General features: G+C 36.5%; 1 protein-coding gene across 1 annotated transcript in view; it reads left to right on the top strand.

Annotated features, from left to right (window-relative positions):
- Positions 1–13,745, top strand: part of tmem64 (transmembrane protein 64) — a 43,609-nt gene extending 29,864 nt beyond the window's left edge. The window contains exons 2-3 of the mRNA XM_065018068.1: positions 8,624–8,779; positions 10,900–13,745. Of these exons, the coding sequence (XP_064874140.1) occupies positions 8,624–8,779; positions 10,900–11,088 (345 nt within the window). The 3' untranslated portion in view covers positions 11,089–13,745. The remainder of the gene's footprint in view (positions 1–8,623; positions 8,780–10,899) is intronic.
- Positions 13,746–14,387: the final 642 nt, after the last annotated feature.

The raw sequence follows: 14,387 nt of genomic DNA, 5'->3' as shown, positions 1-14,387 counted from the left end.
TTGTGATGGTGTAGACTATATTACATGGATTTATTGTGATGGTGTAGACTATATTACATGGATTTATTGTGATGGTGTAGGTAGACTATATTACATGGATTTATTGTGATGGTGTAGGTAGACTATATCACATGGATTTATTGTGATGGTGTAGACTATATTACATGGATTTATTGTGATGGTGTAGACTATATTACATGGATTTATTGTGATGGTGTAGACTATATTACATGGATTTATTGTGATGGTGTAGACTATATTACATGGATTTATTGTGATGGTGTAGACTATATTACATGGAGTTATTGTGATGGTGTAGACTATATTACATGGATTTATTGTGATGGTGTAGACTATATTACATGGATTTATTGTGATGGTGTAGACTATATTACATGGATTTATTGTGATGGTGTAGACTATATTACATGGATTTATTGTGATGGTGTAGACTATATTACATGGATTTATTGTGATGGTGTAGACTATATTACATGGATTTATTGTGATGGTGTAGGTAGACTATATTACATGGATTTATTGTGATGGTGTAGGTAGACTATATCACATGGATTTATTGTGATGGTGTAGACTATATTACATGGATTTATTGTGATGGTGTAGACTATATTACATGGATTTATTGTGATGGTGTAGGTAGACTATATTACATGGATTTATTGTGATGGTGTAGGTAGACTATATTACATGGATTTATTGTGATGGTGTAGGTAGACTATATTACATGGATTTATTGTGATGGTGTAGGTAGACTATATCACATGGATTTATTGTGATGGTGTAGACTATATTACATGGATTTATTGTGATGGTGTAGACTATATAACATGGATTTATTGTGATGGTGTAGACTATATTACATGGATTTATTGTGATGGTGTAGACTATATTACATGGATTTATTGTGATGGATGGTGTAGACTAAATTACATGGATTTATTGTGATGGTGTAGACTATATTACATGGATTTATTGTGATGGTGTAGACTATATTACATGGATTTATTGTGATGGTGTAGACTATATTACATGGAGTTATTGTGATGGTGTAGACTATATTACATGGATTTATTGTGATGGTGTAGACTATATTACATGGATTTATTGTGATGGTGTAGACTATATTACATGGATTTATTGTGATGGTGTAGGTAGACTATATTACATGGATTTATTGTGATGGTGTAGACTATATTACATGGATTTATTGTGATGGTGTAGACTATATTACATGGATTTATTGTGATGGTGTAGACTATATTACATGGATTTATTGTGATGGTGTAGACTATATTACATGGATTTATTGTGATGGTGTAGACTATATTACATGGATTTATTGTGATGGTGTAGACTATATTACATGGATTTATTGTGATGGTGTAGGTAGACTATATTACATGGATTTATTGTGATGGTGTAGACTATATTACATGGATTTATTGTGATGGTGTAGACTATATTACATGGATTTATTGTGATGGTGTAGACTATATTACATGGATTTATTGTGATGGTGTAGGTAGACTATATTACATGGATTTATTGTGATGGTGTAGACTATATTACATGGATTTATTGTGATGGTGTAGACTATATTACATGGATTTATTGTGATGGTGTAGACTATATTACATGGATTTATTGTGATGGTGTAGACTATATCACATGGATTTATTGTGATGGTGTAGACTATATTACATGGATTTATTGTGATGGTGTAGGTAGACTATATTACATGGATTTATTGTGATGGTGTAGGTAGACTATATTACATGGATTTATTGTGATGGTGTAGGTAGACTATATTACATGGATTTATTGTGATGGTGTAGGTAGACTATATTACATGGATTTATTGTGATGGTGTAGGTAGACTATATTACATGGATTTATTGTGATGGTGTAGGTAGACTATATTACATGGATTTATTGTGATGGTGTAGGTAGACTATATCACATGGATTTATTGTGATGGTGTAGACTATATTACATGGATTTATTGTGATGGTGTAGACTATATTACATGGATTTATTGTGATGGTGTAGACTATATTACATGGATTTATTGTGATGGTGTAGACTATATTACATGGATTTATTGTGATGGTGTAGACTATATTACATGGATTTATTGTGATGGTGTAGACTATATTACATGGATTTATTGTGATGGTGTAGACTATATTACATGGATTTATTGTGATGGTGTAGGTAGACTATATTACATGGATTTATTGTGATGGTGTAGGTAGACTATATTACATGGATTTATGGTGATGGTGTAGACTATATTACATGGATTTATTGTGATGGTGTAGACTATATCACATGGATTTATTGTGATGGTGTAGACTATATTACATGGATTTATTGTGATGGTGTAGACTATATTACATGGATTTATTGTGATGGTGTAGGTAGACTATATTACATGGATTTATTGTGATGGTGTAGGTAGACTATATTACATGGATTTATTGTGATGGTGTAGACTATATTACATGGATTTATTGTGATGGTGTAGACTATATTACATGGATTTATTGTGATGGTGTAGGTAGACTATATTACATGGATTTATTGTGATGGTGTAGACTATATTACATGGAGTTATTGTGATGGTGTAGACTATATTACATGGATTTATTGTGATGGTGTAGGTAGACTATATTACATGGAGTTATTGTGATGGTGTAGACTATATTACATGGAGTTATTGTGATGGTGTAGGTAGACTATATTACATGGAGTTATTGTGATGGTGTAGACTATATTACATGGATTTATTGTGATGGTGTAGGTAGACTATATTACATGGATTTATTGTGATGGTGTAGACTATATTACATGGATTTATTGTGAAGGTGTAGGTAGACTATATTACATGGATTTATTGTGATGGTGTAGACTATATTACATGGATTTATTGTGATGGTGTAGACTATATTACATGGATTTATTGTGATGGTGTAGACTATATTACATGGATTTATTGTGATGGTGTAGACTATATTACATGGATTTATTGTGATGGTGTAGACTATATTACATGGATTTATTGTGATGGTGTAGACTATATTACATGGAGTTATTGTGATGGTGTAGACTATATTACATGGATTTATTGTGATGGTGTAGACTATATTACATGGATTTATTGTGATGGTGTAGACTATATTACATGGATTTATTGTGATGGTGTAGACTATATAACATGGATTTATTGTGATGGTGTAGACTATATTACATGGATTTATTGTGATGGTGTAGACTATATTACATGGATTTATTGTGATGGTGTAGACTATATTACATGGAATATTGTGATGGTGTAGGTAGACTAAATTACATGGATTTATTGTGATGGTGTAGGTAGACTATATTACATGGATTTATTGTGATGGTGTAGGTAGACTATATTACATGGATTTATTGTGATGGTGTAGGTAGACTATATTACATGGATTTATTGTGATGGTGTAGACTATATTACATGGATTTATTGTGATGGTGTAGACTATATTACATGGATTTATTGTGATGGTGTAGGTAGACTATATTACATGGATTTATTGTGATGGTGTAGACTATATTACATGGAGTTATTGTGATGGTGTAGACTATATTACATGGATTTATTGTGATGGTGTAGGTAGACTATATTACATGGAGTTATTGTGATGGTGTAGACTATATTACATGGAGTTATTGTGATGGTGTAGGTAGACTATATTACATGGAGTTATTGTGATGGTGTAGACTATATTACATGGATTTATTGTGATGGTGTAGACTATATTACATGGATTTATTGTGAAGGTGTAGGTAGACTATATTACATGGATTTATTGTGATGGTGTAGACTATATTACATGGATTTATTGTGATGGTGTAGGTAGACTATATTACATGGATTTATTGTGATGGTGTAGGTAGACTATATCACATGGATTTATTGTGATGGTGTAGACTATATTACATGGATTTATTGTGATGGTGTAGACTATATTACATGGATTTATTGTGATGGTGTAGACTATATTACATGGATTTATTGTGATGGTGTAGACTATATTACATGGATTTATTGTGATGGTGTAGACTATATTACATGGATTTATTGTGATGGTGTAGACTATATTACATGGATTTATTGTGATGGTGTAGACTATATTACATGGATTTATTGTGATGGTGTAGACTATATTACATGGATTTATTGTGATGGTGTAGACTATATTATATGGATTTATTGTGATGGTGTAGACTATATTACATGGAGTTATTGTGAAGGTGTAGGTAGACTATATTACATAGATTTATTGTGATGGTGTAGACTATATTACATGGATTTATTGTGATGGTGTAGACTATATTACATGGATTTATTGTGATGGTGTAGACTATATTACATGGATTTATTGTGATGGTGTAGACTATATTACATGGATTTATTGTGATGGTGTAGACTATATTACATGGATTTATTGTGATGGTGTAGACTATATTACATGGATTTATTGTGATGGTGTAGACTATATTACATGGATTTATTGTGATGGTGTAGGTAGACTATATTACATGGATTTATTGTGATGGTGTAGACTATATTACATGGATTTATTGTGATGGTGTAGACTATATTACATGGAGTTATTGTGATGGTGTAGGTAGACTATATTACATGGATTTATTGTGATGGTGTAGACTATATTACATGGATTTATTGTGATGGTGTAGGTAGACTATATTACATGGATTTATTGTGATGGTGTAGACTATATTACATGGATTTATTGTGATGGTGTAGACTATATTACATGGATTTATTGTGATGGTGTAGACTATATTACATGGATTTATTGTGATGGTGTAGACTATATTACATGGATTTATTGTGATGGTGTAGACTATATTACATGGATTTATTGTGATGGTGTAGACTATATTACATGGATTTATTGTGATGGTGTAGGTAGACTATATTACATGGATTTATTGTGATGGTGTAGACTATATTACATGGATTTATTGTGATGGTGTAGACTATATTACATGGATTTATTGTGATGGTGTAGACTATATTACATGGATTCTTGTGATGGTGTAGACTATATTACATGGAGTTATTGTGATGGTGTAGACTATATCACATGGATTTATTGTGATGGTGTAGACTATATTACATGGATTTATTGTGATGGTGTAGACTATATTACATGGAGTTATTGTGATGGTGTAGGTAGACTATATTACATGGATTTATTGTGATGGTGTAGACTATATTACATGGATTTATTGTGATGGTGTAGACTATATTACATGGATTTATTGTGATGGTGTAGACTATATTACATGGATTTATTGTGATGGTGTAGGTAGACTATATTACATGGAGTTATTGTGAAGGTGTAGACTATATTACATGGATTTATTGTGATGGTGTAGGTAGACTATATTACATGGATTTATTGTGATGGTGTAGACTATATTATATGGATTTATTGTGATGGTGTAGACTATATTACATGGATTTATTGTGAAGGTGTAGGTAGACTATATTACATGGAGTTATTGTGAAGGTGTAGACTATATTACATGGATTTATTGTGATGGTGTAGGTAGACTATATTACATGGATTTATTGTGATGGTGTAGACTATATTACATGGATTTATTGTGATGGTGTAGGTAGACTATATTACATGGATTTATTGTGATGGTGTAGACTATATTACATGGATTTATTGTGATGGTGTAGACTATATTACATGGATTTATTGTGATGGTGTAGACTATATTACATGGAGTTATTGTGATGGTGTAGACTATATTACATGGATTTATTGTGATGGTGTAGGTAGACTATATTACATGGATTTATTGTGATGGTGTAGACTATATTACATGGAGTTATTGTGAAGGTGTAGACTATATTACATGGAGTTATTGTGATGGTGTAGACTATATTACATGGATTTATTGTGATGGTGTAGACTATATTACATGGATTTATTGTGATGGTGTAGACTATATTACATGGATTTATTGTGAAGTGTGTAGACTATATTACATGGATTTATTGTGATGGTGTAGACTATATTACATGGATTTATTGTGATGGTGTAGACTATATTACATGGAGTTATTGTGATGGTGTAGACTATATTACATGGATTTATTGTGATGGTGTAGACTATATTACATGGATTTATTGTGATGGTGTAGACTATATAACATGGATTTATTGTGATGGTGTAGACTATATTACATGGATTTATTGTGATGGTGTAGACTATATTACATGGAGTTATTGTGATGGTGTAGACTATATTACATGGATTTATTGTGATGGTGTAGACTATATTACATGGAGTTATTGTGATGGTGTAGACTATATTACATGGATTTATTGTGATGGTGTAGGTAGACTATATTACATGGATTTATTGTGATGGTGTAGACTATATTACATGGATTTATTGTGATGGTGTAGACTATATTACATGGATTTATTGTGATGGTGTAGACTATATTACATGGGTTTATTGTGATGGTGTAGGTAGACTATATTACATGGATTTATTGTGATGGTGTAGGTAGACTAAATTACATGGATTTATTGTGATGGTGTAGGTAGACTATATTACATGGATTTATTGTGATGGTGTAGACTATATTACAAGGATTTATTGTGATGGTGTAGACTATATTACATGGATTTATTGTGATGGTGTAGACTATATTACATGGATTTATTGTGATGGTGTAGACTATATTACATGGATTTATTGTGATGGTGTAGACTATATTACATGGATTTATTGTGATGGTGTAGACTATATTACATGGATTTATTGTGATGGTGTAGACTATATTACATGGATTTATGGTGTAGGTCGACTATATTACATGGATTTATTGTGATGGTGTAGGTAGACTATATTACATGGATTTATTGTGATGGTTTAGGTAGACTATATTACATGGAGTTATTGTGATGGTGTAGACTATATTACATGGAGTTATTGTGATGGTTTAGGTAGACTATATTACATGGAGTTATTGTGATGGTGTAGACTATATTACATGGAGTTATTGTGATGGTGTAGGTAGACTATATTACATGGAGTTATTGTGATGGTGTAGACTATATTACATGGATTTATTGTGATGGTGTAGACTATATTACATGGATTTATTGTGATGGTGTAGACTATATTACATGGATTTATTGTGATGGTGTAGACTATATTACATGGATTTATTGTGATGGTGTAGACATGGATTTATATTACATGGATTTATTGTGATGGTGTAGACTATATTACATGGATTTATTGTGATGGTGTAGGTAGACTATATTATATGGATTTATTGTGATGGTGTAGACTATATTACATGGATTTATTGTGATGGTGTAGACTATATTACATGGATTTATTGTGATGTAGGTAGACTATATTACATGGATTTATTGTGATGGTGTAGACTATATTACATGGATTTATTGTGATGGTGTAGACTATATTACATGGATTTATTGTGATGGTGTAGACTATATTACATGGATTTATTGTGATGGTGTAGACTATATTACATGGATTTATTGTGATGGTGTAGACTATATTACATGGATTCATTGTGATGGTGTAGACTATATTACATGGATTTATTGTGATGGTGTAGGTAGACTATATTACATGGATTTATTGTGATGGTGTAGACTATATTACATGGATTTATTGTGATGGTGTAGGTAGACTATATTACATGGATTTATTGTGATGGTGTAGACTATATTACATGGATTTATTGTGATGGTGTAGACTATATTACATGGATTTATTGTGATGGTGTAGGTAGACTATATTACATGGATTTATTGTGATGGTGTAGACTATATTACATGGAGTTATTCGACTTATTAACATGTAGATGTTCCAGAGGTCTTCATCAGTGGCTTGTAGGCTGTGTGTGGAAGCCAGGAGATGCTGAATGTGTTTTATGTTAATTAACGGTCCGTTACCGTGGGACCAACAGTTATTTGCTTGACAATCACCAGCTGACGAAATCTTGTGACCTCCACAGCCCTATCCCTCCCCACCAATATCTGCTAGGCTAGGGAACAGTAAGCATAATACCTGCAGTCTGTCTGTACCAAGGTAATTTCATCAGTCCTGGGATGTTCCAGGCCAAGGAGACTGAAACACCGTTCTATAGAGTAATGTAGTGATACGAAACAAGAGATTGAGCTAGGTGGAACTGTAATCTTCAATAATCTACGGCAGCCTGAGGCTTTAAAGTCGTTAACTTTTAAAAAATATATATGTTTTTAGATTAGTTAAGAGAAACGTGACACCACTTAGAGGTTATAGCTATTCACTAATCTGTAAGAGAGAAACCTCGGAAATAAAGGTTGAAAAACACAGACGCCTTCACTGTATCTTTCACCTTTTTAATATCTGAGATTGATTGTTTCCTCTACAGACTAGCGTCTTGTCCAAGTGGTGTACTTCGCCATGAAGCTGGCTACAGAAACAGGAAGTAGGCCGTTCTGGCCGGGACAAGACTCACTTTGAAACACTCTTCCTTTCAGATCACAGACGTGTCGTTGCCAAACTACCTGGTGGCGTCGTCAGTCGGCCTGCTGCCCACACAGCTCCTAAACTCCTACCTGGGCACCACGCTGCGCACAATGGAGGATGTCATCGCAGAACAGAGCATCAGCGGATACCTGGTCTTCAGTCTACAGGTGAGTCAGAGGATACCTGGTCTTCAGTCTACAGGTGAGTCAGAGGATACCTGGTCTTCAGTCTACAGGTGAGTCAGAACAGAGCGTCAGTGGATACCTGGTCTTCAGTCTACAGGTGAGTCAGAGGATACCTGGTCTTCAGTCTACAGGTGAGTCAGAGGATACCTGGTCTTCAGTCTACAGGTGAGTCAGAGGATACCTTGTCTTCAGTCTACAGGTGAGTCAGAGGATACCTTGTCTTCAGTCTACAGGTGAGTCAGAACAGCGCATCAGAGGATACCTTGTCTTCAGTCTACAGGTGAGTCAGAGGATACCTGGTCTTCAGTCTACAGGTGAGTCAGAGGATACCTGGTCTTCAGTCTACAGGTGAGTCAGAGGATACCTGGTCTTCAGTCTACAGGTGAGTCAGAGGATACCTTGTCTTCAGTCTACAGGTGAGTTAGAGGATACCTTGTCTTCAGTCTACAGGTGAGTCAGAACAGAGCATCAGAGGATACCTTGTCTTCAGTCTACAGGTGAGTCAGAGGATACCTGGTCTTCAGTCTACAGGTGAGTCAGAGGATACCTGGTCTTCAGTCTACAGGTGAGTCAGAGGATACCTGGTCTTCAGTCTACAGGTGAGTCAGAGGATACCTGGTCTTCAGTCTACAGGTGAGTCAGAGGATACATGGTCTTCAGTCTACAGGTGAGTCAGAGGATACCTTGTCTTCAGTCTACAGGTGAGTCAGAACAGAGCATCAGAGGATACCTTGTCTTCAGTCTACAGGTGAGTCAGAGGATACCTGGTCTTCAGTCTACAGGTGAGTCAGAGGATACCTGGTCTTCAGTCTACAGGTGAGTCAGAGGATACCTGGTCTTCAGTCTACAGGTGAGTCAGAGGATACCTGGTCTTCAGTCTACAGGTGAGTCAGAGGATACCTTGTCTTCAGTCTACAGGTGAGTTAGAGGATACCTTGTCTTCAGTCTACAGGTGAGTCAGAACAGAGCATCAGAGGATACCTTGTCTTCAGTCTACAGGTGAGTCAGAGGATACCTGGTCTTCAGTCTACAGGTGAGTCAGAGGATACCTGGTCTTCAGTCTACAGGTGAGTCAGAGGATACCTGGTCTTCAGTCTACAGGTGAGTCAGAGGATACCTGGTCTTCAGTCTACAGGTGAGTCAGAGGATACCTGGTCTTCAGTCTACAGGTGAGTCAGAGGATACCTGGTCTTCAGTCTACAGGTGAGTCAAAGGATACCTGGTCTTCAGTCTACAGGTGAACCAGCAGCAGGGGTCAGCGGTTACCTTGTCTACAGGTGAACCAGCAGCAGGGGTCTGTCCCCTGTCCTAAATCTGTGTGGTCCTAAATCTGTGTGGTCCTACATCTGTGTGGTCCTACATCTGTGTGGTCCTACATCTGTGTGGTCCTACATCTGTGTGGTCCTAAAACTGTATGGTCCTAAAACTGTATGGTCCTCATCCACTATGGTCCTAACACTGTATGGTTCTAAAACTGTATGGTCCTCATCCACTATGTTCCTCATCCACTATGGTCCTAACACTGTATGGTTCTAAAACTGTATGGTTCTAAAACTGTATGGTTCTAAAACTGTATGGTCCTCATCCACTATGGTCCTAACACTGTATGGTTCTAAAACTGTATGGTTCTAAAACTGTATGTTCCTCATCCACTATGGTCCTAACACTGTATGGTTCTAAAACTGTATGGTTCTAAAACTGTATGGTCCTAAAACTGTATGGTTCTAAAACTGTATGGTTCTAAAACTGTATGGTCCTAAAACGGTGGATCTTTATTTATTTATTTATTTTATTTTACCAGGTAAGTTGACTGAGAACACGATCTCATTTACAGCAACGACCTGGGGAATAGTTACAGGGGAGAGGAGGAGGGATGAATGGGCCAATTTGGAAGCTGGGGATGATTAGGTGACCATGATGGTATGAAGGCCAGATTGGGAATTTAGCCAGGACACCAGGGTTAACACCCCTACTCTGACGATAAGTGCCATGGGATCTTTAGTGACCACAGAGAGTCAGGTCACCCGTGTAACGTCCCTTCTAGACACTATGGTCCTAAACAGTATGGTTCTATAACACGGTTCTGTTTCCCTCTCTCTCAGATCATCATCAGTATAGGTCTGATGTTCTACGTGGTCCATCGGGCCCAGGTGGAGCTGAATGCGGCCATCGCTGCCTGTCAGATGGAGCTGAAGACATCACACATGAACGGCACTTCCACCAATCACAGCGGCTTCACGTACTGCAGCAAGAGGGCGTCGGCCGGGGGTGGGATCATCAACGTGGTCTGATAAATGTCTCAAAACCCTGATTGGACACGAGCAAATGGGATCAAAATGAACACTGATTGGCCAGTAGAGCAGATCTGATATCTTCCACGACGAGGAGGACCTACCAAATAGCGACGCTGATTGTGTGAATCTATGGGGCTTGTAGCTGCAGCTGAGGGCTACCAGGTGTTTAGTAGTCAGGTACAGTGGTGTTGTCATCACAGACTTAGCTACAACCTGAACACTCTATGCAGCACAGCTCACCATTCAGATCTCAATGAGACCAAGGGCTTCTCTTCTACAGCGTGGGGACCAGGGGCTAAGGGCTTCTCTTCTACAGCGTGGGACCAGGGGCTAAGGGCTTCTCTTCTACATTGAGGGACCAGTGGCTAAGGGCTTCTCTTCTACAGTGTGGGACCAGAGGCTAAGGGCTTCTCTTCTACATTGAGGGACCAGTGGCTAAGGGCTTCTCTTCTACAGCGTGGGACCAGAGGCTAAGGGCTTCTCTTCTACAGCGTGGAACCAGGGTGCTATGCTCTATGTTGACCTCATTTATAATGATGTCAAAAGGAAGAAATGGTTTAGCATACACTACGAGGCCTTTTTTCTATTGGTTCGTTTTCTTGTTTTTCTCTCACCATAAGAAGCAGTACGCCAACGTGTTGATCCTGCTCTGTTACTGGGGTAGAGGCTTACGGAACCATGCGTCATCATTACGTATGGTTTAATGATGAGGTATGGTTTAATGATGACGTATGGTTTAATGATGAGGTATGGTTTAATGATGACGTATGGTTTAATGATGACGTATGGCTTAATGATGACGTATGGTTTAATGATGAGGTATGGTTTAATGATGACGTATGGTTTAATGATGACATATGGTTTAATGATGAGGTATGGTTTAATGATGACGTATGGTTTAATGATGACGTATGGTTTAATGATGACGTATGGCTTAATGATGACGTATGGTTTAATGATGAGGTATGGTTTAATGATGACGTATGGTTTAATGATGACATATGGTTTAATGATGAGGTATGGTTTAATGATGACGTATGGTTTAATGATGAGGTATGGTTTAATGATGAGGTATGGTTTAATGATGAGGTATGGCTTAATGATGAGGTATGGTTTAATGATGAGGTATGGTTTAATGATGAGGTATGGTTTAATGATGAGGTATGGTTTAATGATGAGGTATGGCTTAATGATGAGGTATGGTTTAATGATGAGGTATGGCTTAATGATGAGGTATGGTTTAACGATGACGTATGGTTTAATGATGAGGTATGGCTTAATGATGAGGTATGGTTTAATGATGAGGTATGGTTTAATGATGAGGTATGGTTTAATGATAACGTATGGCTTAATGATGAGGTATGGTTTAATGATGAGGTATGGTTTAATGATGACGTATGGTTTAATGATGAGGTATGGTTTAATGATGAGGTATGGCTTAATGATGAGGTATGGCTTAATGATGAGGTATGGTTTAATGATGACGTATGGTTTAATGATGAGGTATGGCTTAATGATGACGTATGGCTTAATGATGAGGTATGGTTTAATGATGAGGTATGGTTTAATGATGAGGTATGGTTTAATGATGGTTTAATGATGACGTATGGCTTAATGATGACGTATGGTTTAATAATGAGGTATGGTTTAATGATGACGTATGGCTTAATGATGAGGTATGGCTCAATTAATGATGAGGTATGGCTTAATGATGAGGTATGGCTCAATTAATGATGAGGTATGGCTCAATTAATGATGACGTATGGTTTAATGATGAGGTATGGCTCAATTAATGATGACGTATGGTTTAATGATGGTTTAATGATGACGTATGGCTCAATTAATGATGAGGTATGGCTCAATTAATGATGACGTATGGTTTAATGATGAGGTATGGCTCAATTAATGATGACGTATGGTTTAATGATGAGGTATGGCTTAATGATGAGGTATGGCTTAATGATGACGTATGGTTTAATGATGAGGTATGGTTTAATGATGAGGTATGGTTTAATGATGAGGTATGGCTCAATTAATGATGACGTATGGTTTAATGATGAGGTATGGTTTAATGATGAGGTATGGTTTAATGATGACGTATGGTTTAATGATGACGTATGGTTTAATGATGAGGTATGGTTTAATGATGAGGTATGGCTCAATTAATGATGACGTATGGTTTAATGATGAGGTATGGTTTAATGATGAGGTATGGTTTAATGATGAGGTATGGCTCAATTAATGATGACGTATGGCTTAATGATGACGTATGGTTTAATGATGACGTAATTATGACGTATGGCTTAATGACCAAAGCTGACCAGGCACAACCTGGCTGGTCACAAATGGCCCCCTATTCAATATGCACTACTGTAGAGCCCTATGGTTCCTGGTCAAAAGTAGTGCGCTATATAGGGAATCCCTGTCTACCTGTCAGATGTACAATATGCTAATAATATGTGTGTAAAGTAGGAGGAGTTTGTTGTGTTCTGTTTCCATGTTCCATCCAAACTTCCCATGCAAATGATAGCTGTTTTAGTTACCAACAATTCTTGGGGGGTTAATTCATTGTTTTTTTTTAAATTATTTTTTTGCATTTTTTTCATCAATAGTAAAGGGCATTATTTGGATAGGTTTATCCGACTGTAGTTGAATTCTGTGTAATTGTGCCTTATTGCTTAGAATAGAGAGAGACAGAGGTCTCTGTTGGTGTTACCAAGCTAGGAGTACTGGAGTTCATTAGGTACCAAACGGGGAGGGACTAAACTTGTGCAGAAGTTTGTGAGAAATGTGATGACGGGACTATATTGATATTAATGGGCAGAACCTTAACGGGACTATATTGATATTAACGGGCAGAACCATAACGGGACTATATTGATATTAACGGGCAGAACCATAACGGGACTATATTGATATTAATGGGCAGAACCATAATGGGACTATATTGATATTAACGGGCAGAACCATAACGGGACTATATTGATATTAATGGGCAGAACCATAACGGGACTATATTGATATTAATGGGCAGAACCATAACGGGACTATATTGATATTAATGGGCAGAACCATAACGGGACTATATTGATATTAACGGGCAGAACCATAACGGGACTATATTGATATTAATGGGCAGAACCATAACGGGACTATATTGATATTAATGGGCAGAACCATAACGGGACTATATTGATATTAATGGGCAGAACCATAACGGGACTATATTGATATTAATGGGCAGAACCATAACGGGACTATATTGATATTAATGGGCAGAACCTTAACGGGACTAT

This window comes from Oncorhynchus nerka, linkage group LG4 (genome assembly GCF_034236695.1).
Source record: "Oncorhynchus nerka isolate Pitt River linkage group LG4, Oner_Uvic_2.0, whole genome shotgun sequence".
Lineage (NCBI taxonomy): Eukaryota > Metazoa > Chordata > Actinopteri > Salmoniformes > Salmonidae > Oncorhynchus > Oncorhynchus nerka.
The sequence above is the reverse complement of the archived record's forward strand: the minus strand, read 5'-3'. Positions and strand labels throughout refer to the sequence as shown.